This window comes from Rhinolophus sinicus, linkage group LG15 (genome assembly GCF_036562045.2).
Source record: "Rhinolophus sinicus isolate RSC01 linkage group LG15, ASM3656204v1, whole genome shotgun sequence".
Taxonomy (NCBI): Eukaryota; Metazoa; Chordata; class Mammalia; order Chiroptera; family Rhinolophidae; genus Rhinolophus; species Rhinolophus sinicus.
In genome coordinates, this window is record NC_133764.1 from 3,308,347 (window position 1) to 3,333,977 (window position 25,631).

The window sequence follows — 25,631 nt, forward strand, 5'->3', positions numbered from 1 at the left end:
GAGCCTGGAGGGTCAGAAGCGGGTGGAGGACGCGCGGTCGGGGCGCTCGGGCCGTGCCCGGCGGGGCCCACGCGGCTGCCCGCTCTCGGCGCAGCCCGGGTAGGCGACGCCACCGGCCATGCCGCTGGAGGCGCAGGACGCGCTGTACGTGGCGCTGGAGCTGGCCATCGCCACGCTGTCAGTGGCGGGCAATTTGCTGGTGTGCGCCGCCGTGGGCACCTCGAGCACGCTGCAGACGCCCACCAACTACTTCCTGGTGTCCCTGGCAGCGGCCGATGTGGCCGTGGGGCTGTTTGCCATCCCCTTTGCTATCACCATCAGCCTGGGCTTCTGCACCGACTTCCACAGCTGCCTCTTCCTCGCCTGCTTCGTGCTCGTGCTCACGCAGAGTTCCATCTTCAGCCTCTTGGCCGTGGCCGTCGACAGGTACCTGGCTATCCGCGTCCCGCTCAGGTGAGGCGCGCGGCAGCCCCGAGCCCCGTGGAAGCCCCGCCAAGGACCCCCGCTCCGGGGCCAGGTTCCTGTCCTCAAGCTGAGGCGCGCGGGGCGCTCTGAGCTCCGGTTCCCAGCCTGACAGACGCCGACCGTCCCCAGAGACGCGTATGCCCGGGCTGCCCAGACCCTCTGGGTGACCCGGGCCGGTCCCTGGAGGCCTCTGCTCCCCGGAATGCGCACGCCTCTTTAAGGGCACCTGCATAGGGACAACTCTAGGGGTTCCGGGAAGTGTGGTCGGCGGGCGCACGGCCCGCGGCGGGCGGGTGGAGGTCCGGGAGCGGGAGGCTGGCTGATCGCATCTCTTCCTCTGCGGCGAGAACTGTTTCCTCACACCCCTCGCCTGCGGCCCACTGGCGGCCAGACGCGGCCCTGTGAGTGCGTGCTGGGGGTCGGGCCGCCCGGGGAGGTTCCAGGGCAACTTTGGACGCTGGGACTTCGCCTTGTCAGAGTGGACACTACCCACGACCCAACTTCAGAATGTACCTAGCACAAAATCGGGGCGAGGCCGCCCTGGGCGGGGAGGTGACAGTTAACTTTGGGGAATGCTATGGACATGTGTCCCTGCATGCTTAATGGTGACTCAAATCACCTCCATATACCTTTAAAAAGAGGTAAAATGCTGCTCTTTTCACCAAGAGCCTTAGGGCCTCATGCCGATGTGCAGCCTTGTTTATCCCCGCCTCTCTGTCTGTCCCGGCAGGCTGGGAGAGTGCTATTAGGATTTCAGAAAACTGGAGAACTTACTCATCTTCTCTTGCTCTCACACTGAGAAAATGTAGGATTCAGGACACGGAGCCAGCCAGCAAGGGCAGTGGAGCCCCAGTTGTAGCTGACCAAAGAATCAGAGTTGAATCAGAGTTGAGCGCTTGGGAGCAGGAGTGTCAGGGCAACCTTAGGGCTTAGTGACAGCATTTATGCTCTGCTTTGATGCCTGGGCCCCTTTGGCATTTCTGGCCCTGGAGCTTGGGATATCTTTGGGTTTGGGGCTGCGACAGGAAATGGAGTCGCAGGAGTAGGCGGGAAGGAAAGGAATTAATTTGTCGAGTGCCAACTATGTGAAGTTTATATTAAATTTATATCCTTTAATCCTTGCAGTAATTCCAGAGCATAGGTACTATTACCTGCATTTTATAGATGAAGGGATGGTGGCTCAGGGAGATTAGACTCTTTCTCAGGATGGGGCATCTGGAATGAGTGTCGGAGCCAGGACTTGAACTCAGAGCTGGCATCGTATTCCCACTGTGCCATCAGGCTGTCTTGCAGGGGCTGTGTGTGGCATCAGTGTTTGGGATGTGGGCAGAAAGCATACTGCCGTTTCTAGAAGTGGATCCTGCCTGCAGTAATTTGGTAGTTGGAAGGGAAATGTGTCTGAGGGAATTGACTGTGAGAAAGCTCCCAGAATCCTTTTTAGCAGGCAGACATGTTAAGCTTGGTCACTGTGGGTTGTGTTCTCGGTCCCAATCTGAACAGGAACCTCCTGCTCGGCCGGCCTGTGAGCCTGATCTGCGTGTCTGGGCCTTTTCCATGTGCTGCTGCCTTTGGCATCTGACCAGGAGGCCTCATGCATGCCATCAGGTGTGAGAGCCCAGGGATTTCCAAGGTTTAGGGCAGCATGGCACACTCTTCTCTCTCGTGGTCCCTTTCCTACCTCTTGGTCCTCATGTGGCTTACTCGATGGTCTTTGGACTGTTTGCATCCAGCAGGCAATCACAAGTCCCCACTCTGAGTTGCCCATATCACAGACACCCCTTGGGCTTGCCCCTGGCAGTGGTCCAAAGAGATCCCAGCTCAGTGGAAGTTACTGGAAGAATCCCTTGTGCCCCGTAGAGCAGGAAGTTCAATAAAAGTTTAAATCTGTTAGTTCTTGTCCTGGTTTGTGCTGGGTGGAGTCTTGAAAGAAATGGGTGTGGGTGTGTTAAGGAGAAAGAAATGTGAATCACAGGCCTCTGACTTCTCCTTTGCATCTGCTAAGGGCAGGAGAGGAGAGGTAGAGGTAGGGAGGGCAGAGTGCTCAGTGGAGAGTCACCATGAAGTTTGTCCCATCCCTGCCCTCCTGGCCTACCCACGTGAGTTTAGAGGTCTGGAAGAGATGTGTGCAAGCAGCTCCAGCTCCCTGTCCCAGGAAGGTATGGGCCTCTGATCTGTCCCCACCCTCATGGTTTGGCGAGATGTATTGGTTCAGGTCTCCTGAGCCCTCCTGGCGGCTGGTGCCTGTGAACAGGCTAAAACGCAGATTACAGGTCCTGCGGGACCCTACTGAATTAGAATCTCTGGGGTGGGGTGTGTGTGTGATTCCAGTATCAGTACTTTAAGTGGGGACTTCTTGTCCCACCAGAGCCTGGGAAGCTTCCTGGAGTCAGGAAGACTTGAGTCCCCTCTTCACTGCATTGACATGGGCCAGCGGCCAGCTCTGACTTGGCTCTGAAGCCTCCCTTGGGGTCATGGAACGCTGGGTGGGAGTAGAGTTGGAAGTGCCCTGTTTGGGAGGAGGTGTCTCCCCTACAGAGGCAGAGAGTGATGAAGACGAGGTCCAGGGAGTGGGGGCAAATACGGTCCTTGGACTTGCCCTAGGTTCCAGCCAGTTCACTGGTGCGGTAGGTTTGGAAGGAATTTGTGCCCCAAGGCTGTGTGTGCGAGGCCTGTGTTGTCAGCTGTGAGCACAGCTCAAGGCCACGGAGACCACAGCCCCCATCTGCCACTCAGTTGCCAAGGCAGTTACTAACCTGGGGAAGATTACAGTGCAGGAGGAAAGGGGAGCCCCGAGAAGATTCTAGGCACAAAAATGACAACTTTGGCCAGAATTGAAAAGGAGTAGGGTCAGGCCAGCCCAGTGGCCCAGGTGATTGGAGCGCTGTGCTCCTAAAACCGCCGAGGTTGCCAGTTTGATTTCCACATGGGCCAGTGAGCTGTGCCCTCTACAGCTAAGATTGTGAACAACGGCTCTCCCTGGAGCTGGGCTGCCGTGAGCTGCTGGAGGTCGGTGTGGGCTGCCCTGGGCCAGGAGCGGCCAGTGGCCAGCGTGAGTGGCCGGCAGCTGGTGAGAGCTGCCGTGAGCTGCTGTGAGCGGCCGACCAGCGACCGACTGCCATGGGGGGGTAGCACAAAGCTCATAATACCAGCATGGGCCCGGGAGCCGTGTCCTACACAACTAGACTGAGAAGCAACAGCTTGAACTGCAGCTGGGGGGCGGGGGTAGGGGGGATGAGGAAGAAAGCGGAAAAAAAGGAAAGGAGTAATGTCTGCTCTCACATCAGGCCTTCTGAGTGAGGGGTGTCTATAAACAGAAGAACGTCTGCTTCCTCTAGTTCAAGTCCACATAGTGCCTGATGTTCCTGGCAGAGGGTCCAGTCTCAGTGGTGCCACTGGGAGTGGGCAGGATGGAGAGGGGGAGGTGCACACAGGAGAGCCAGGCATGTACTGCTGTCGGAGCTGGGGGCTGTGTGCCCGTGGTCGGCCGTGTCTGCTCAGGCTGCTCCCGGGCTGTCACTTCCAACAGGAGCACGTCCTCCTCCCTAATCTAATCCTGGTCCCCTTCTTGCCACTGACCCAGCTGAGATGGGATGGGGAGGGGCCTTCCCTACCTGCTCTGGACTGTTTCCTCCATTGCAGTGTTGAGTCTCAGCTGTTTTCCCAGTGGGCTGAGGATGGTGTTTTCCAGGGAGTGTTTGGTTGGCTGCATCCATCAAGAGAGTAGAAGGGGCGTGTTTGTCTTACCTGTCCATGGACCCTGAGCCTGTCACCCTCCCTTCCCCTTTGTTGCTTTTTCTTGCAGCCTCACATGTCGGGTCTGTGAATAGGTGTTGAAGACTTCTTAGCAAGACTTGAAGTAAACATGTGACCTCCACTTAGCTCCCTAGCTGACTGAACTGTAGGGTGGGAGTTGGCAGGGCATTCTGAGTGTTTTTTCAAGTTTTTTTATTTTATTTTTTATTTTTTTATTGAGCAACATTTCGCATATGATAAAATTCACCTTTAATGTTGTTTTGAAATAAAGCTAGGAAGGTAAATTTTGAACTCTGGGTCCTACCCCTCCAGCTTTTTCAAGGACCTTTCTCTTTGGGTTCTCCCTTCTTCACATGAGTATTTATCTTTCTTTCCAGATCATTCCTATTGTCGTGGGTTGAATGGTGCCCCCTCCCCCCCCAAAAAAAAGATAGCGGTATTCTAATCCCCAGAACCTGTGAATATCACCTTACATGGGAAAGGCATGACTACTTCCTTATATGGATCTTGGGAGGAGGAGCTTATGCTGGATTAACTGGTGGCCCCTAAATGCAGTCACATCCTTACAAAGTAGACTTGCAGGATAGAAGGAGGACGTGGTGTGACGATGGAGGCAGAGATACAGAGACGAGTGCTGCAGCCACAGCCAAAGATGCTGGGCAGCTGCCAGAAGCAAGGACTGGATTCGTTCCTCGAGCCTCTGGTGGGCCTGCCAATACCTTGATTGCAGGCTGCTGGCCTCCAGGACTGGGAGAGAATATTTTAAGCCACCAAGTTTGTGGCACTTTGTTATCGTAGCCCCAGGAAATCACCATTAATACATGAAAATGCTTAAGTCAACTCTCCATGGACCGCACACCCTCTCCACTTACTGGCTCAACCTTTGTTTCCCGTCACAGTAAGCTTTTCCAATGAGTCATCCAGTTTCACTGCCTCCACTTCCATTGTCACGATGGTGTCATTGAATTGCTCCTGTTAGGTCACCACTGCAATGTTCCGTTTTTGGTAGAATCTAATGGTTACTTCTTGGATGTCATTGCACGTGTCCTCTTAGCAGCTCTCAGCCAGCTCCTGCGGGGCCACCATGGGCCCCCCACCTCATCTCCCCCTTCTCCACACAGCTGCCTGAGAGACTCATTTGTAGCATGTCAGGTCACGTCATTCCCCTGAGTAAAGCTGTGCAGTGGTACCTAGAGTAAAATCTGAATGTTCCACCCTGGCCTCAAGGCCCTGTGTGATCTGGCTCCTGTCCATCCATCTTGCGCCCCTCCCTACCTTACTCACTAAAGCACAGCCATGCTGGTTCAAGTTCTTTCCCCAGCCACAGTCTCTGTACTGCCTTTCCTCACTTCCCCCCATCTGAACAGGCTTCTCTCAGCCACCACATTTATTTACTACTGACTCGATCGTTATTAAATTATGTCTTTACTAGGTTATGGTCTCTGGCTGCCTGGAGCATGAACTCCTGAGGAGAGAGGCTTGGTCTTATGTAACCAGGACCCAATTCTCGCCATGATGCCAGGCATGGGGTAGGCACCCACATTTTGGATGAATACATGAGTGACTAGGTGAAGAGTGTGTGTTACGGAGGGAAACTGGGACAGTGTAGGGGGACTGAGCAAAAAATCATGTGGGGAGGGAGGGTCCAAGATGGCAGATCCCAGTAATGGGCAGAGCTCTCTGGTGGCATGATGTCAGAAGAAAGATCGTCCAATAAGTTTTAGTGATGAAAAGAGGGGAAAGCATCTTCTGAAAGGGTGTCTCACAGGTCTGAGGAGAACGGGCAGAGGTGCTCAGCTAGCCGGCAGGTGCGATGGGCAAGGGCCGGCCCGAGGACTTGCTGCAGCGCTCGCTTGGCGAGGCCCCCTACTCCTGCTCCTGACTCTCAGCGCTCAAACGGTCCTGGGGCCACCCTGTTACCTGCATAAGGGAACACGGCTCTCAGGATGGGGAAAAAGTCACCTGGGATTCAGGAGGAGGGACATGGGTGCCACTGTGCTGTTATTTACCCTCTGTTGTTAGCATACACTCCTCTCAATCCCACCTCCCTGCCCGGGCAGTGACTAAAGCAGCCGCAGGCGCTGCCGTTGGCTGTGGCTGAGTCCGTCTGTAAGTGCTAATGGGAGCCTCCAGCCCGGCTGGGCCTTGTTCCTGGGCAGTTTAGTTCCCTGCTGGCACATAGGTGCCCAGGCAGAGGCTGAGGTCTGGTCTTGTCAGTAAGGCCCTCAAGTACTGTCTCAGAACTTGGGTAATCCAATTCGGAGGATTCCTGGAAGTCCTGTGCCCTCATTGGGGGTTGAGTCCAACCAGCTGGACAGTTATCGAGGAGCACCTGGGAGTCGCAGGGCAGAGAGGAGATGAAAGTGGAGCCTGTGAGCACTCCGGATTGTGAACGGGAGTGCAGGGCTCCTCCTGAAGGATGGTGGCAGAAGGGTCTGCCTGCCACCTTGGCCTGCCTGGAGACTGTGGCCTGGAGCTGCCCCCCGCGGGCAGTAGGAGCCCCAAGTGACCAGGAGCTCCGCTGCAGATCAGGCCGCACTGCCCCAGAGCAGCACTGGCCGGGAAGCAGCGCCTGGCCTCCGTCTCGGGAGCGTTTCCACAGCATTCTGAAAAGCACAGGTGGTTGCCTTTGGTCATCTGGAGAACAAGCATGTGTAAAGGGACAAAAGTTAACATTTACACGGCAGGTGACCTGCGCTCCTTTCACTGTAATGGCGGGCACGTGTCTCCCATCGGGTCCGGCACTGGCAGGGCCAGTTACTCTGTGGCACCCAGGCTCCATAGCTCACTGTTTTGATCTGTCAGCTTGTCATCACAGCTTCAGAGACACATATGAGGAATTACGTCCTCGGCTACTGTGACATTAGAATTTTTAATATTGCAAACAGCAGCCACTCTTTTGGAGCCTTTTCTGTGTGCCAGGAACCTTACTCATTTAACCTTTACAACCTTATGGGGGCAGACACCTTCCCTCCTATTTCATAGGTAAGGAAACTGAGGCTCAGAGTGATGATTAGCCCATGGTCACACAGAAGCCAGTCCTGGGTGGTCCTGTCTTCCCCGGAGCCTGAACCAGCGTGTGCACAGCTGAGGGGGAAGTCTCCAAACACCGTGCTCATCCAGAAACATATCCTTAATGAGTGGCCTTTCTAGGAGTGAGGAGTGAGGCCAGCACACTGTGATTGGGACACTTTAAATATTATAAGGAACAGAGACTATAAATAGTAATATAGCTGAGTGAGGAAGAAGAAAGTTATACTTTGGCCAGTGTGCATGAAATGTCACAGGATTTGACCAACAGCTGCAAGGACCTGTGGAGGATGTCTTTCTACCTCATCTTTCCTGAGATGGGGAAACTGAGGCCCAGGCTTTCCTAATGCTTCAGCTTTATTACTGACCTTGGACACTGGGCTTCTGACATAGTTATTCTTCCCTCAGCATTAACAGGTTGTGCTCCTGACCCCGGAGGCTAGCAGGCTGGAAGCACCGCCACTGGCAGCAGGAACTTAATGGCAGGTAGCAGCTGTACCTTTCTGACAGAACTGAAGTTGAGAACAGACCATCACCAGCTCCAGGATGGCTTTCTCACTCAGTCTGGGCTGCGGGGGAGGAGGGAGTGCTTTTTCTAGAGGGTTTTCTAGAGGATTGTGGGGGATAAATGGGAGGAAAGAGCATTCTGCGTTGAGGCGGAGGCTGTGAGCAGGAGCAAAGCTGGCCGGCCAGTCTGGGCATCAGTCTGGGGTGTGGGTGGGTGTTTCAGAGCAGGCAGATCAAGGAGGGCCCGGACTTGCAAGGGGGTTTGGTGTTGTCCTCAAGGTACTGGTAAGTCCATGAAGGAGGTGTTTTATTTGTTTGTTTTGTTTAAACTTAGAAATCGAGTGTGCCCAGAGGTAAATATACACAAGTACAGAAGGGCACAAAAGGGAAGGCGAAAGTGTCCCCTCCCTTGCCTCTCATGAGCCCCGCTGCAGGCCAGGCCTCCTAGACTGTTTCTGATGGCATTTCTTCTGAGGGTCACTTCACTCTCCGTGGCAACACCTGGGCTTGTGCTGCCATCTTTAAACAGAATCTGTTGACTCGCTACCACGTAACAGGGGGATTGTGGCTCACGTAGCCTTCATCCCAATGCCGCTCTTGCCAATTTTTGTTATACAGTATCTTTATTTTTTTCTGGGGATCATATTTCAGCCTCTATTTTTAATTCCACCAATTATAGGCAGTATTTGTTAACTGTTAAAGAAAAATGAGGAAAAGTATACTACTACCTTGCCATTGACATTTCTCTGCCTCCTCCTATTAACTGTACCATTACTCTTAGCACACTACCTACCTAACAGTTTTTACTTTCAGAAAGGTAATTCACGCTGTTGTAAAGAAATTGAAATCATATAGAAAGGTAAACTGTGAAAGTAGCCACCAATCTCTGATCTCTGGTTTTCCAATTTACCCATTAAAGGCAACTACTGTTTCTTGTGGTTATTTTTTTCCTACACAAATTATGAAATGAACACATTTATATTATACCATTACTTTTATACTGTCAAGATTAATACCATTTGCATTTTATTCTGTAACTATAGGAAAGTTCGCTGAACTTGGTAGAGTTTCTGAAAATTGCAAACTGATTGACTGCATTTATTAGGTTGGTGCAAAAGTAATTGAGGTTTAAAAGGTTAAAAATAACTGCAGAAACTGCAATTACTTTTGCACCAACCTGATATGATGCTTTACTGGTATATTTCTTGTTCACCCCAGAACAGAGCAGTATGATTGGAGTAGGAAATGCACTCCTGTCACTAAACTCATGCTTCTCACGAAGACAGGTCTCATCATCAGGTCGGGTGGATTCCATTTCTAGGTGCTTTCCGTTGCTCAGAAGTACACCACGTTTTAGTCTGCTGCACGTTTTGGATTCATCAGGAAATTAGAAGCAAGTTAAAGGAAGAACATGGCTTCCCACATCCTTATGATGACGCCGCTTCTCCGTCACCCTCGTTTCTCACTGTCCTAGCTGCCTTCTGAGCGTGGTGCCCAGCTGGCAGGTGTGATTTCTTCGTACTCTTGGAGTTGTTCGAGCATTTCTTTTCTCTTTTTCTTTTTATAAATTTTATGGGGGAATATTGGGAAACAGTGTGTCTCTCCAGGGCCCATCAGCTCCAAGTCGTTGTCCTTCAATCTAGTTGTGGAGGGTGCAGCTCAGCTCCAAGTCCAGTTTCCGTTTTTCAGTCTTTAGTTGCAGGGGGCGCAGCCCACCATCCCATGCGGGAATTGAACTGGCAACCCTGTTGTTCAGAGCTCGTGCTCTAACCAACTGAGCCATCCTGCTGCCCCAGGTTCGACCATTTCTTGCATTCGGTGTTCTGTTGCCCCTTTCTGGGACTCCATATTTGTTTGTTTGTATACACATCCTTACGTAACCTTTTCAGGACATGGGAGATAAACTTCCTGGGTTCTTCACATGCCAAAAATGTTTTTATTTCTCACATGTAATTGGTAATTTGACTGGATATGATTCAGAAGTTTAAAGGCGTTGCTTTAATACCCGTTGTTGCTCAAAAAGTCTGATGTGCATAAGGTTCTTATTCGTGACTTGCATTTCTTCTCTGGAAGACTTTGGGATCATTTGCTTTGGCTTGGTGGTCTGAAATTTCATGCAACCGAATCTACATGTTGACTTTCAGCTTTTCTCCTTCACTGAGGATGGCACTTTTAGGTGAACTTTTCCAATCTGAAGACAAGTCTGTCTTCAGCTCTGAAATTTTAAAAAAGAGTATTTTCTTGATTATTTCCTTATCTCCATTTTCTCTATTCTTTCCTTCTAGGATTCTTAATAGATAGATGGATACTTTCCCTCCTTGACTGATCTTCCTTGTCTCCTAAATGTTCTCTTATATATAAATATCTGATACTTTAGCTTTTCATTCTCCTCTGGAAGAGTTCCTTGACTTCCCCCCCTTGGTTCTTCTATTTTTTTATTTTTTATTTTTTTTTAATTTAGCAATCCTATTTTTACTTTTGTTTTAAGGTTAAATGTTTTAAAATTTTGAAAAGCCTTTTTTGGATTCACAAGGTTCAGGTTCCTTCACGTGACAGAGTGTGTATAATCAACACGCTTCCTCCCACCCCATCCTCCATCACTGGGCCTCAAGCTTCAGCTTTGGGCACGAGTGGAGCTGGGAATAAGCTCCCAGCTCTGTGGTAAATGGGGGACAATGACTGGGTAGGTGAGGCAACCCACAAACTCGTCCAAGCCAGTCTCTCCCTTGATTTCCTTTCCTCTTCTAACTCCCATTCTGGAACCTGCTGTCCGGTAGGCTGCAGCCTCCCTTTCCTGCCACCCATTTCTGATCTAGGGTTTCATGCCCCATCGTGAAGATCCTATCTGCCTTCTGGTTTCTAGAAACTCATCAATATCTCCCGTTTGCTGATGTCACCTTCCACTTCTGTTTTTAGGATGGTTATGAATGTATTTCCTTTTGTGTTTGATGGTCAGGTTTGCATTATAAAAGTCATTCTGGTGAAGAGCAAGGAGGATGGATTGGAGGAGAAAAGATTATGTAGGGTGGCCAGTTGTCATCCAGGTGAGAAGGAAGAAAGCATGACCAGGGTAGAGGCCATGGAGATTGAGGCAGACTCCAGAGACTTTCAAGATGTGTAAAATCTGAACTTCTACACCAGAGAAGGTTGTTATCCAAGGGCAGCCAAGGAATCTGGCACTATTTGGAGCAGAGGGGCCACAGGTAATGCCACATAGCCAACCAAAAGACCAGACAGGAAGGAATCCGGAGAACCAAAGATGGGCCCTGAAACGACAATCAGTGAACAAGGACTAGAGATGTGGTTGGTCAGGGCTAGTTGTGGTGGGGTTTATGGGTGTGAAATCTGCAGTGCCACTCAGTGTGATTGGTGAGTGTGTCTGTGCCAACACCACCGCGTGGTATGCCTGTGGCTGGAAGACGGTATCAGGCAACAGCTGCAAGACAACTTGCTGACTTGGCTGGATGTTGGGCATGAGGGAGAGGGAAGAGTCCAGGGTGACTCCCAGATGTTTGGGCAGTGATACAGTGCAGTCTATATCAGTTGTCCCCAGTTATCCCAATTATGTTCTCTATAGGGTTTTTTTTTTTAATCCATTTTCCAGTAAAAAGTCATACATGCATTTAATTCCTTTAGTTTCCTTTAATCTGGAATAGTTTCTCAGTCTTTTTTTTTTTTTTTTCTCTTTCGAGACAGTAACATTTTTGAGGAGTTCAGGTTATCTGTTTTACAGTAAGTACCATAATTTGGGTTTGGTTGTTTCCTTATGACTAGATTCACGTTAAAACGTTTTTGGTTGTTTAATGTTGGAATGCTATCTATATGGTGTTGTATCCACTGCAGTCCATCACATAAGAAGGCATACAATGTCAGTCTGTCCCATTGCTGGTATGTTAAACCTAATAGCCTGGTTAAGGCTGTCTGCCAGGCTTGTCACTGTGAAGGTGTGTTTTTCCCATTGATGCTTGTTGCCTGAATCAGTTACTACCACGTAAAATGGTAATTTTCTTTTCTCTCATTCCTTTCACCTTTATTAGTTGGTATTCTTCTGTAAAGAAGAGGTTTGTCTTTTCCCTGCTCTTCCTTTAAATTATTGTGTTAATACAAGTATGGACTTAGTTTTATTTTTATTCAATGTGTTATAATCCATTCCTGTAATTCATTTTGATGCCCAAATTTGGCCAATGGGAGCCATTCAAGTTCACTTCTGCTTGAGTGCTCCCATCAATTTTTGGGGCACTTCCTTACTTTCGGGCACAGAAAGGTTTTTCAGACTTACATGTTTTCCAGCTTTGGAATCAGCCATTTCTCCAAGGAGCCCTGCTTCCTTTCAGTGGAGAGGGGTATTCAGAAACCAGGATTTGGGTGGGTATGCTCATTCCTACTGCAGCATCATTTCTTCTAGGCCCTTGCAATAAACAGAGTGAGGAGATTTTTTTCTTTTTTAATAATGAGTTGGGAGAGCTCTTGCTTATAGTAGAATGCCATCTAATTGACTAGGGATGACTGAGTTAAGCAAATCATCATTTGGCAACTATCATAGTAATAACTGGTTCAGGCAAGTAGCAATAGGTGCTAAAACTAATTGGTGAAAGTTTGATGAAAGGCAAATATTTTCAAAGTCTCACATTATCTATCACAAGGTATCTACTAATTAAAAAGGGAAAAAATAGTGACTGTGGAGAAACCTGGCAGACACCACGATAACCAAGTGATCAAAGTTAGCATCACCAGCAGTGGGACATACCGGTACTATTGCCTCCTATGTCTTCTTCTGTTTGTGTATATGGAAGCCTATGCTTTTGACGATTAATGTTATATCTGAAGCAGTGGGTTTTAACCCCCGTCATAGAAGGGTAACTTTTGGGGGTGAGGACAAAGTGTCTTTTTCTTCTCTGGTTTGGTTTCAGGCAGTGGCCCTTTCTCTCGGGGCTTTTAGTTCATGTGACGGAGATCAGAATCTGTAGTGCAGCCACCTTGGGCTGTCTCTGAGTCCCACATGCAACATGAAACCAAAATACGAGATTCACCAAGAAACAGCCTCAGAGGTGAACTCTGGGAGGCCTAGTCCTGGCCCTCGCCCTCAACCTCACTAGGCTGAATCATTATCAGGTCACTCGGGCCGCCTCCTCGTGCCACAGTAAGCTGGCGGGGAGTGCTGCCAATTTTCCTTTCTGCTACCTGCATTCCTCATTGTTCTTGGGTGACTGAGGACAAATGGTATCTCTTCCAATCACCTTTCCATGTGGCAGTGGACTCAGCTCAGACCCCAGCTAGGTCTACCACTGGGATTCAGACATATCTGAACTTGTTGGAGTAGACAGAGAACCTCTAGGAGCCAGAGTAGCCGAGGATCCTAGCCTCCTCAGAAGAACTTATGCTAAAGGTGAATACAGCGGGTAGGCAGGCACTGGCCTGTCCTTAGACTGCCCTGCAGACTAAAGCTACCACCATCTTAGACTGGAGACAAAGCAGATTGCCCTCAATATATTTACCACAAATGAGAGACCTTCCCACTTCCAGACCCGAACTTCATTTATAATAAATAGAACCAAACAGTATCTACTCTGTTTGTGTAAGAATGGTTTTATTTGTATCTTCATTAGGGAAGTCATGTGGGTCTTAAGTTTTCTGTATGGGAAGGTTTTTGGTTACATATTCTATTTCTTTAATAGATACAGTGCTATTCAAATTTTCTATTTCTTCTTCTGTCCATGACAACTTAAAAAAAACAAAAAAACACTTGGTTCCATGAGGAATCTGAAAAATGGGAAGCCACCACTCCGCATAAAACTTTCCCTCCTATACAGACAGCCTCTTGTGAACTATAAGCTGAGGCTCAAGACATGCTCACAGCCCCCATGCCTTCTTTAGTTTGGAGCTACCAAGCGAGTGTCAAACATGTATGTGTGATTAAGAAGCCAGAGTTCTGGTCCCTTCTTATAAATTCAGGCTTTTATTCAGCATTTGCTTGCCAGGCCGTGTTAGGTGTTTTGGATCCAACAGTGAACAAGATAGTCTGTGCCATGAAGGAGAGCACGATTCAGTGGAAGGAGGCAGAAAATGCAGTTATGTGGGAGATTCGTGAAGTGGGAGTACTGTGGAAATCACGGTATCGTGGGAGCAGTGGCGCATTTCAGTACATACTGGTCAGCTTCCAGGTGAATTTCTATAATGTGAACTAGTGCACGTGTGACAGGTACATAGGCAAGGCTGTTGGTCCAGTGCAGACACCTGCTTTGGTTCATCTGTGATTTTGCCCAAAGAATTGGAATAGCGGGAGTAGCATTACCGTCTTCAGCAGGAAAGGAAAAAGCCCTCGGTTTGACTGCTGTGCAGCAGGAGCCCATCTGGGCACCAGGAACAAGGAGAAAAATAACATTGCCTATCCTGGGCCTCCCTCCTCAGAAAGACGCATCCCAGACTGCTGGTCTCGGTCGCAGCTGGCCACACTGCCCACTGCCCCCAACTTAATAACTGTCCCTTGGCTCAGGACTCCTTTCTCATCTACATTGCCTTGGCATTATCAGCCTTGCTCTAATTAAAGTTTAGCCAGGATTTCCATTTGCCTTTTTGGTACGTCTTTAATACTCACTGTGGCAGCCCCTAGCCCTGCCAAAACTGCCTGCCTGAGTGGCCTAAGGTATTTTGTTCGTGCTCTAGTTACAAAATTTTGTAGGTTTTGAATTGTCTGTCCTAGCCCCATTTTCATGTTAAGTCCTGTTATTATTCACAGCAGTTTTAGAGAATATGAGGTTTATATTGCTTTATAGCAGAGATGTTTGTGTTACAGAGGAATGAAACGTGTGAGCTAGACAATATAAAGAAAAAAGTCCCTAAATAAACAATTTTAAGAAGCTGCAACAGAACTCCACATGCATTTACTTAGCAATTTGCATTTATAAAGTACACATTATATCTGTGTTAAAAGCCCCAGCATAGAGGTGGGTTCTGTAGCCACTATTATCCCCATTTTTCTGATGCCAGAGCTTATACTATCCACACCTGGGTGGACTGGCCAGGCTCAATGTCACTGCCCAGGGCAACTACCCTGAGAGCTGGGAACTCTGATTTCTAAGGCTGAGAGGGCAGACTGCACAGCCAGAGAAGCCCCGGCTCTAGGAAGAGGCCAGAGAAGACCCAGCCCCGGGAACAGGCCAGCATTTGTTATGCAGCACTTGGCGGCTCCCTTTTTCATTATGTAACCTGTGTCCACAGTTCCCTTTTGTTCATTTCCCCCATGTGACTGTTCTATCAGTCATCTTAGCTAATGAGCCCCTTATATGGAGAATGGGTGGATCACAGCACAGCTCCGTCACTGCAGTGGGCATAGCCACTTTCCAGACCATGGACTTTCCCAGAACACCCCTTTTGTGTGGGCTGGAACTGTTCATGCTTGTCTGGAATAATAAAGCTGCCTGTTTCCTTTATTCCTTTCTCCACTGCCTTTCATTTACTTCTGCACTTGGAGCAGATGTCTGGCTTCCCTGGCCTGACTGCTGTGCTCAGTGTCCTCCACAGAAGAGCACTAGCTGGCATAGGGCAGATGTAGGAAAGGACACGGCCCCCCCTTTCAGGAATGTGTTGGACACACACACACACACACACACACACACACACATACGGGGATGTTCTGAGAGCCAGTGGTACACAGGGAGCAAGGCATGGAGCCCACAAGAAGAGATGGGCATTCAGGGAAAGGACAGAAGCATAGCTGGAAGTGGGAGAGGAGAGCACACGGCAGGTTCCCAGCTCCTGCAGAAGACGCCGGAAACCCCAGGGGCCATCCCTTCCAGCATCCTGCTTACTGCAGGGACGCCTGTCTGCTTTCTGCAGCCTCCCTATCACCCACCTGTGCCTGGGCCCAGGCGTGGGTCTCATGGGTACTGACTGTGCTGCCACTATGGAGCTGGAGCTCTGGTGCTCAAAGCACTTCTGTCTTTGGAGCCTGCATTTCTGCTGTGGGTCTGGTTGTGTCCTCCAACAGAATAAAGAAAGTCTTTTTGTTGCCTTTTAAGGACTGCCTACCAAATGGTAGGTAGCACATGCTTCTTCCTTCAAGTCTCCAATTCTCACGTGGCTGGCTCGATGGGGTCTCCCTGAAACCTGCTAGCAGCTTTGGCAAGGTCAGGTGTATATGGAGAAGAAAGTGAAGCAGCTGACCTATGGCTGGGTAGCCAAGCAGACGGGGTAACTGGAACTTGTGAGAAGAGCCGAGGTTCCTGAGCAGGAAAATGACTGCTTTTGGCAAAATCGGAGTCAGATTGGGTTTGTGTCCTGACTGCAATTTAGGGGCAGTGGGTGAGCTTGTTTCCACATCTGCAAACTGGAGACAGCAGCTGTGACCTCGTGAGGCATGGACTGAGTGGGAGGTACGAGCCAGTAGCTTGGTACGTTCCATAGTAGGTGCTCAGGCAGTGGAAGTTCCGTTACCGATGTGTCCTGTCCGGCTGCGGGAGGCAGTCTGCAGGCATATGTCTCCAAAATCGGGCATTTGGTCATGTAATTTAAAGGCTGCTGGAATGGGAAGCTTATCTGCCAGTTAGGAAATTAGGAAGAACTTGTTTTAGATGAAGAAAGGGATGATGAACTTTATTTTTTTACTTAAAGTTTCAAGTACCATTAATATATGAAAAATGAAAATGTAGATGTGGGTTGGATGTTTCAGCTTTAGCCACGTATTTCAGGTCCTCAGAAAATAATTCAATGTATTTCCAATCCCACAATACTCTGTGTCTCCTGGCTGATTGGCCCTGAAGTCCCAACCCCCTTTCCTAAGTACTGTGCTCTCTGGGACATCGAATCCCTACGTTCTCAGCCTCTTCTCTGAAGGTTCCCTCCACATGGCCTTGACCGAGACCTGCCCCTCCCCCACAAGGACACTGCTTCCCTTCTCTCTCCCTGGGCCTCAGGTAGGGACTTGGGCTTGAGATCTTTTTCTTGGTTCTCTCCACTCTCCTTTTCAGAGTGGTACCCCCTTCACTCCTGCAGAAGACTTGAACCTTTGAAGTTCCCATTGTCCAAACACTGCTCTCCTCCCACCCCCACTGCTGCCACCCCGTGATATCAGCATTCTTGCTGACGGCACCAGCCACCAGCTTGAGTTTTGCACCTGGGCACAGTTCTCTCACCTCCTCAGTCTTTCTCTCCTCTTTGCCTTCGTTTCTCATCGTCTAGCCTGCACCTGGCTAGACACCTGGTCAACAGCAAAAGCCACACCACCCTCAAAACCACAAAGGCCATCCACTGCATTTTGCTCGCAAGCTCCCTTTTCCACTCCTTGAGACTACTCAAGTGTCCTAGTCTTCTCCTTTCCCTCAGGTGATTTTTTCACACTTCTCTAAATAACAGCGATCCAAGGGGATGTTGCCCTCATCTCAGCACACAGCCCCCACCTCCCTGCCTCGGCCGTCATTTCTTCCTTCTGCCACAGCAGAGAAGTGTCCCTCCACACGTGCCCTGGTCTCCACGTCCTCCAACCTCCTTAGATTCTTTTTTTCTTTAGTAATCTTACCTTTTTATTCTGCATCTTCTCTTTCTACTGATCACCAGGATAGTAACCACCACCATTCTCTTGATCTTAATCTGCTTGCCACCCACTCTTCCTTTTAATAGTTTCAGTATTAAATGTTAATACATTGGAGGAAAAAGCCCTAGGAATCGTCCCTCACTCTTCATTGTCCTACATCTGATCCATCTTCGAGACCTGTTGGTTTTACCTCCAAAGTGTGTATCTATTTGCACCATCTCAGCTATCGCCCTGGTTCCAAGGCAAGATATTCTCGTGAATTAACCACCAAAAAGTGTTTCCTAACTGATCTGCTTTTCTTTTTGCTCCCCTAAAATTCAATCTCCATACCGGGAGCTTTAAAAAACATAAATCATACCATTCTGCTGCTTCAACACCTTTAGTACTTCCCATTGCACTTTGAATATCAAAATCCAGATTTCTTCCTATGCTTATGAGCTGGCTCCTGCCTCATCTTCAGTTGTTCACAATTCCATTTGCTTTTTTTTTTTGCTTTTTTTAAAGATTTTTATTGGGGAACAGTGTGTACTTCCAGGACGTTTTCCAAGTTGTTGTCCTTTCAATCTTAGTTGTGGAGGGTGCAGCTCAGCTCCAGGTCAGGTTGCCATTGTTAGTTGTAGGAGGCACAGCCCACCATCCCTTGTGGGAGTTGAGGAGTCGAACCGGCAACCTTGGTGGTTGAGAGCCCACACTGCAACCAACTGAGCCATCCGGGAGCTCAGCTGCAGTTCAGCTCAAGGTGCTGTGTTCAATCTTAGTTGTAGGGGGTGGAGCCCACTATCCCTTGCGGGAGTCAAGCAGTCAACCAGCAACCTTGTGGTTGAGAACCCACTGGCCCATGTGGGAATCGAACCGGCAGCCTTCAGCATTAGGAGCATGGAGCTCCAACCGCCTGAGCCACCGGGCCGGCCCCCTCCATTTGCTTCTTTAGGAAAGTAAAATGCTTTCCTGCTGAAAGCTTTACACATTCTGTCCTTTCTGCTTGGAATGCTCTTCTCTTCACTTTTCAATTTTTTTCACCCCTTCTCAACCTTTAGCTCGGCTTCAGAGACCTTCCCAGATGTGCCGTGTCCCAAGTCTTCCTGCTTTCTCTTATCTGCATCCCATTCATTTTGGTTTGGCCACTCATTCTGATTTGTACTTACACATTTGTGTGTTTACTTGTCTCTCCCATTAGTTTTACAACCCATGAAGGCTATGATTGTTTCTAGTGCCTAGCAGAGTGCATAGTACAAAGGAAGAACTCTGAATGAAATAATGAACCAACAGGGAAGAAGAGCTGTGATGGGAACGCAGAGAAGCTTTGACCAGCTGCTTCCCTGATGCAATCAGCTGCTTTTTCTTAGCTAAGACAATTTAGCATAAAGTAGTTTTTCACATGTGCAGAATACAGCAGTTTTGACAAGTTCAGATGTGGGTAGATTCCAGATGTTTTGAATTGTAGTGGGAAGCCACCCCCGTGATCCCTCTGTGTACAATATTGCTTTTTTTAAAAGTCAACTAAAAAAAGCAGCATAACGTTGTGCAAGGAACACAGGCCTGCGAATCCTGACTTAGTTTTGGTCGTTGGTTCTTATGTTGCCTTTGTTACTCAGGCTTTGTATCTTGTTTCCTTATTTGTAAAATAAGAGAGGTTGGACTACAAGAGATAGAAGTTCCTTCCAGTTTGTATGAGTATGCTTTTGGCTGCAGGTAAGAGTGGCTTAAGCAATCAAGACATTTAATTATCTCTTGAACTAGAATACGGAGCTACGATGGCTGTAGGGTTGGTGCATTGGTTCAGAGATGTCATCAAGGACCTGGGCTCTTTGCCATTCACTTTGTCTTCAGGCTTGTCCCTCTTTCACAGAATGGCTGCTGCAGCCCTAGGCCTAACAGCCTCTCACAAGAGCATCCAAAGCAGAAAGGGATGGTCATGGGGAATAGCTCTCCTTATGGGTCCCTCTCCTTTTATCAAGAAGGAAACTTTCCTGGGAGCACCCTCACAGACTTCCTTTTATTTCTCCCACTGCCAGAACCACCTAGTTGTGCAGGGTGTCGGGTGTCACGCGGGGTCTCAGCTCCCGCTCCCCACATTAAGAACGCAGGACATGGTGAGGCCAAAAAGGAACACCCATGGAGCCATAGATAGGGGAATCATACCACTATAGTCTCACTGGCGGCTGGCAACCCGCCATGCTAACTGCAATCCGCGCTTGCTAGCTCAACCACCATCTTCTTGCTAGCTCCCCATTTTCTGCTAGCGTAGCCATGGCAGTTATATTAGTGGCCAATGGCTCACTGGTTACAGCTGACGGCCAACTAGCCACAGCTGATGGCCATGCAATCACAGTTGATGGCCATTTACTACCTGAGCCGGCGCCTTTCCATGGGAGGGCAAAAGCCTGGAAACTGCACTCCTGGCTCTGTCTCCACACACTTCATGTATCTACCACTGATCATTACTGATGAGAATTTGCTTACCCCAAATATAATTCACCCCGCAGGGCTGGCCTATATTCAGCTGTACTCAATTCAACACAGCTGAGTCCTGTGAACAACAAAGGACTAAGGCAGGGCTGTTCAGTAGGTTGCCTCATGGATCTAAAGTCCTGTAATTCTAAGTGCTTGACCTTGAGGAGGCTGCCTTCTTATCCTGCAGGGACTAATTGCATTCCTCACGTCTCTGGTGAGGCAATGGCTAGGAATAACATTTTTAAAGGAATGGCTTCACTTTCCTGAATGAGATGGGGAAGCAGAAAGGGTTTGAAAATAGGTGGATTAATTGGCCAAGAAAATTCAGTGAGCAGCTAAGCCCAGCAGGTCTTCTGAAGTAAAGGTCCCACAACCACGCTGCCCACTGCTGAGTGATGCCCTCATTGGGAGCACAAAAGGTTAGGGATCGTTTCCAATGATGAGGCAAGAATCTCAGTTAACTTCCTCCGCAAACTGTATGAGTTCTCCTGCCTGCCCAGGCCACAGCATCAGGTACTCCTGGTAAGTGGAATCCTGTTTGATAATAAATCAGGTAACAAATGAGGACTATATTCACAATGGCCGTATTATTAAGAATCTACTATGTGCCAGCACTGTACTAGGTCCTAGTCCTTAAGAGGTTGACATTCTAGTTGAGCGGAAAACAAACATAACAGATAAACATTGTTTTGTGCGATGTTGGGAGCAGCCTGAGCCAGGAGCGACCGATTTGGGATGGCAGGTCTGGGTACGTGGGACTTATGGCTGGAGGGCTCTGGGGGTCGTGCTGAAAAGTATGGCCTTTATCCTGCAGGCAAAGGATGGGGATTTTCCATAGGCAAGTCTAAAGGTAATGTGTATCAGATTATTCCCTTTTCCAGTTCAAGGTAATATTTTATTTCTTATTTAGTACATTATATTTAATACATAGTATGGGCCAGTTATTAATAGCTAAGTTTATAGCTTTGCTATAAACCACATATGAACTAGTTGATAGCAAAATGTCTAAAATGTATATTCCGATTTCTAGTGATTTTAAGATTTGAGCGTTCAAAAATTACTAACAAACTTAATATTTGCTAAGTTATTGCCGTTTTGATCAACTTTGCTGCTAGTAGAGACAGTTAGGGACGTTGCCAGGCCTCTCGGCCCTCCAGAGGTTAGAGGCATTCAGGCACGAAGCTCCCCAGTCCCAGGCAAGCCTCTGTATCTGTGGGAACCCCACCCACCAGGCAGCGCTGCCTGACTCCAGGGGGCTCGTCTTTACTTCCTCAGGCTTTTGTTCAAGTGTCTCAGTATCATTGAAGCCTCCCTTGACTGACCTCTTTAAAACGACCGTGTTTCCCTGAAGATAAGACTGGGTCTTATATTAAGGTGTGCTCTACAAGACGCATTAGGGCTTATGTTCAGGGGATGTCATCCTGAAAAATCATGCTAGGGCTTACTTTCAGGGAAACACAGCAGACCCTGCCAGTTCTGATCTTCCTTACTCTGCCTTTTCTTTGTACTACACATAAAACCTTTTATCATACTGTGTAACTTAGGTTTGTTTTTTATTATTGTGTTTCCCTCTACTAGAATGTCAGTCCCTCTAAAAGCAGGGATCTTTGTATGTTCTGCTCAACCACCTAGAACAGTGCCTTCTAGAAAACCGAGTAGTTAGTATCTGGGTCGTCAGAAAGCACTTTAAGATTTCTCCGCTCGTTCTCATTGATCATGACCTGTCACTAAACAGGTGAGTGAATGAGTCAAGAATGAAAATCTTACTGAGCGTGTTAGAGTGAAGCTCTTTATACCTGACGGCACATCTTTAGTGTTGAGAGTCAAAGTGCCCTGAGGGTGAACCTCAGAGGCTGTTAGGAGTAAAGGCCGTGGAACAGCAGAGGTGGAATTCTGGACCTTGGTGGCAGGATACTGTAAACTGACGGTAACAGATGATGTCCTTTTGAACAGGTATAAGAGTGTGGTCACTGGGACCCGAGCGAGAGGAGTCATTGCTGTCCTCTGGGTCCTTGCCTTTGGCATTGGACTGACCCCGTTCCTGGGATGGAACAGTAAAGACAGTGCCACCAACTGCACAGAGTCCTGGGATGGAACCGCAAATGAAAGCTGCTGCCTGGTGAAGTGTCTTTTTGAGAATGTGGTCCCCATGAGCTACATGGTGTATTTCAATTTCTTTGGGTGTGTCCTGCCCCCACTGCTCATAATGCTAATGATCTACATCAAGATCTTCACGGTGGCCTGCCGGCAGCTTCAGCGCACCGAGCTGATGGACCAGTCGAGGACCACCCTCCAGCGGGAGATCCACGCAGCCAAGTCCCTGGCTATGATCGTTGGGATTTTTGCTCTGTGCTGGCTACCAGTACATGCCATCAACTGTGTCAGCCTTTTCCAGCCAGCTCGGGCTAAGGATAAGCCCAAGTGGGCAATGAACACAGCCATCCTCCTGTCACATGCCAACTCAGTTGTCAATCCCATTGTCTATGCCTACCGGAACCGAGACTTCCGCTGTACTTTTCACAAAATCATCTCCAGGTACGTTCTCTGCCAGACAGATGTCCTCAAGAGTGGGAATGGGCAGGCGAGGGCATAGGCTCGCTCTTGATAGGGGCCTATGACCCAAGCTCTGTTCTCTTCGAGGAGAAGGCAAATTCACAGTATGCCAAGGGACAGGACATGACCGGCTGACTGTCACTATGAAAGACAGCTACACCTCACAAGCATGAGTTGCCTCTTTCGAGCACTTGTCTGGAGTTACCACATATCTAACTGATATGTACATGTTATTAGTAGGTTCCAGAGGTTGACAAATACATATAGTTCTGTCTGGCTGCTCTTACTGCGTGGATGATGCTGATGGTCCGAACAGACTGTAAAAGAGTAACTTTTTTTTGAAGTCTGTCTCTTTCATGGTAGAAAATGATTAAAACTATTTTACTGTGAAATACTGTGAAATATTATAATACAAATATTTTTTAAACTTAAAGGCAATGGAAAAATAAAAGTTGGACACACTAAAATGATATACTTGTTCCTAGGAAGGCGACTAGGAAAATTAAAAGTGTAAGTCTTTAATCAAGAAACTATTAATTTAGGAAAATGATACTCTCATAAGTAGAATATCATCAGATAACAATTTTGATAACATTCTTATCCATATACAGCAAATTACCCTAGAGAAATGGGGTCCCTCCTCTTCCAGATTCCATTTTCCCCTCCTAGAGCTAATAGTGAATTTTCTCTCCCAAGTTCAAGTTTTGCCAACTTGCTGGATCCCAAAGTGAAAATTTTACAAAGTGAAATTATATAATCGTGTATGTATATTAGGCAAAATAAAACTTTTTTTTAAAAAAAAGTTTAAGGTGCTGCATTAGCTTGTCACACACAGCTGCATCTACCTTCTATCCTTTATCCTGAAGACTGCTTAAAAAAGTAAGTTTATACCCAGCCCGTTTCTCAATAGTGTCGATAGATTTTGTCACACCTCAATGTTAACAAAAGGCTCTGCCAACCACAGAACTCTACAATATTGCGGCCTTTTCACACTGCCTTCATGCAGTAGTCCCTCAGGTTTTTGGGACACAGGTTGGGAGTTTCGTAGGCTGTAAAGTCATCTTTTTCATCTGTTTGTTCATTGCTTAAGTTCTTTCTGCAGAATCCCTGCAAGGAGTTGTAGGTTTACAAACCCCTGGAGACAGGGCACTCCTGTCCTTCCAGGGTCCTGTTTTGGCTGTGTACAGCTTTACCTATGAAGTTCTCGTCCTGTGCTGAAGTCTGTCACTTTCATTATGACTGCTCCTCTGCACTCTCTTGGGGTCCAATCAAGTCCCATTTCTCTCCCTTCTAATACTCCTCTTGGTATCTCTTTTGCCTTTTCTCCTTCAGACTGGAAATCCCTAGTAGTATCTTCAGCTTCCTTCAGGACATGATTTTCAGCCCCTTCCTTCATTTGGCTCAAAACACAAGCAGTGCAAAACCAGCACTTCCCTGCTCTAGATATTACCCCTCTAGTAATACGCCTACTTAAGCTCTTTTGGCACCAACGCCACAGATATGTCAAGCTCACCGAAACCAGAACCCCAGCAAGTCTTTTCATGATTGCTGCTGTTTAGCCACATCTCTACTCTGATCTTTATTGTTGCAGAATAATTTTCTAAACCTAAGGTAAAGAACCAACACTTATTCATCTAAACTTCATCTTACTCAGTTTCGTCTACCATTTCAACCTCTTAAAAATTACTAGTACTTCAGTTACTTAATCTAGTTGTGGACATGACTGTTAAGCTTTGAGTCTAAAATGCTTGATTCCATGTAGAAAATTTTTTACCCACGGGGCTTAGAGGCTCATTCAGACTTTTCATAAGGAGACTTGTACAGGGCTTCAAACCGTACACACATCCTGGGTTCCAACTTAAGTGCCTTCTGCAGTCTAGGAGAGGAAAGGGACAGTAACATGAAGGCTCTAGAAGATCAACTTCACTTCTCTTTCATGTGAACCATGATAGGTTAAGTGTACTTCTTTTTTTTTTTTTTTTTTTTTTTTTAAGATTTTATTGGGGAAGGGGAACAGGGCTCCACTGGGGAACAGTGTGTACTTCCAGGACTTTTTTCCAAGTCAAGTTGTCCTTTCAATCTTAGTTGTGGAGGGCGCAGCTCAGCTCCAGGTCCAGTTGCCACTGCTAGTTGCAGGGGGGACAGCCCACCCTTGTGGGAGTCGAACCGGCAACCTTGTGGTTGAGAGGACGCGCTCCAACCAACTGAGCCATTCGGGAGGCAGTTCAGCTCAAGGTGCCGCGTTCAATCCTAGTTGCAGGGGGCGGAGCCCACCATCCCTTGCAGGACTCGAGGAGTTGAACCGACAACCTTGTGGTTGAGAGCCCACTGGCCCATGTGGGAATGGAACCGGCAGCCTTCAGAGTTAGGAGCATGGAGCTCTAACCGCCTGAGCCACCGGGCCGGCCCCTAAATGTACTTCTTGATGGGACTTCTATTTTGATAGATAATGATGCTCAATCTGTACCTTTTATGCTTTTTGTTTCTTCTCCATCAATATTTCAGTCAATTGCTTGTCCGAGACACTTAGATGCTGACAGGTCCTCATAACCTGACTAAGATAAACTGCCAAGAGATGCTTGCACTGGAAGACAAAACACACAGACCATTAGAAATTGGCAGGGCAGGACTACCCAAGACCTCTTACTACTATTACATTTAGTAGGAAAGGAGTGGGGCACACAGATTATGGGCCTTTAACCCACTGCTGAAAAACTGCAGATAAAGATGACACAGATGCATTGTTTCTAGAAGTCAGAGGGGACAAAAAAGTTTTACTTTGTCAGCTGTCTTGGGAACCAGTTTGGATCCAGCTGGCACAGGTTATATAACCAAGACAGGCAACTCATTTTAGTCCTGAATTATATTTTCTTCTTTACCTTCAGAAAGCTGTTAATCGCAACAGGTAACATTCCCTGAGGTACTGTGTTGCTAAGTGCTTCTCATAGATTATCACATTTAAATTTGACAGTTACCCCATGAGAACAGCTCTTATCCCCATTTTAACCATGTGTGCAGAATCTACAGTCTACTCCTTTAACCACTTCCAGGGGATGTGGGTGGCTGGAGTGGGAGGGTAATGTTGGGGTGGCAGAACGCTCACATATAAAGGCCTGTACACACCTCTGGGGAGATGCTCTATGTTGGACCTCATATCACAGAACAGCTTTAGATATTGAAGGGGGCCTGGTCTGTATCATTTTATAAGTGAAATAAACCTACAGCACATCAGCTATGAATGTGGCCTCTTGTACAATGGGATACCCAATTTGCCACCCAGTTCCCAAGATGTTTAATAAAGTTAACAGTGTAAAAGAAATGGGAAGAATGGAATGGACGC

The 25,631-nt window shown here is 48.0% G+C and overlaps 1 protein-coding gene across 1 annotated transcript; it reads left to right on the forward strand.

Annotated features, from left to right (window-relative positions):
• On the forward strand, nucleotides 1–25,610 carry ADORA2B (adenosine A2b receptor). The gene is made up of 2 exons (XM_019757400.2): nucleotides 1–453; nucleotides 21,692–25,610. The coding sequence occupies exons 1-2, from the start codon at nucleotides 119–121 to the stop codon at nucleotides 22,329–22,331; spliced, it is 975 nt and encodes a 324-aa protein (XP_019612959.1). The 5' UTR covers nucleotides 1–118; the 3' UTR covers nucleotides 22,332–25,610.
• Nucleotides 25,611–25,631: the final 21 nt, after the last annotated feature.

Excerpts from the sequence above, each read along its gene's own strand:
- ADORA2B (XM_019757400.2), top strand. The coding sequence starts at position 119 with ATGCCGCTGGAGGCGCAGGACGCGCTGTACGTGGCGCTGGAGCTGGCC. Across the intron at positions 454-21,691 it reads GCTATCCGCGTCCCGCTCAG|GTATAAGAGTGTGGTCACTG; the intron begins GTGAGGCGCGCG and ends CCTTTTGAACAG.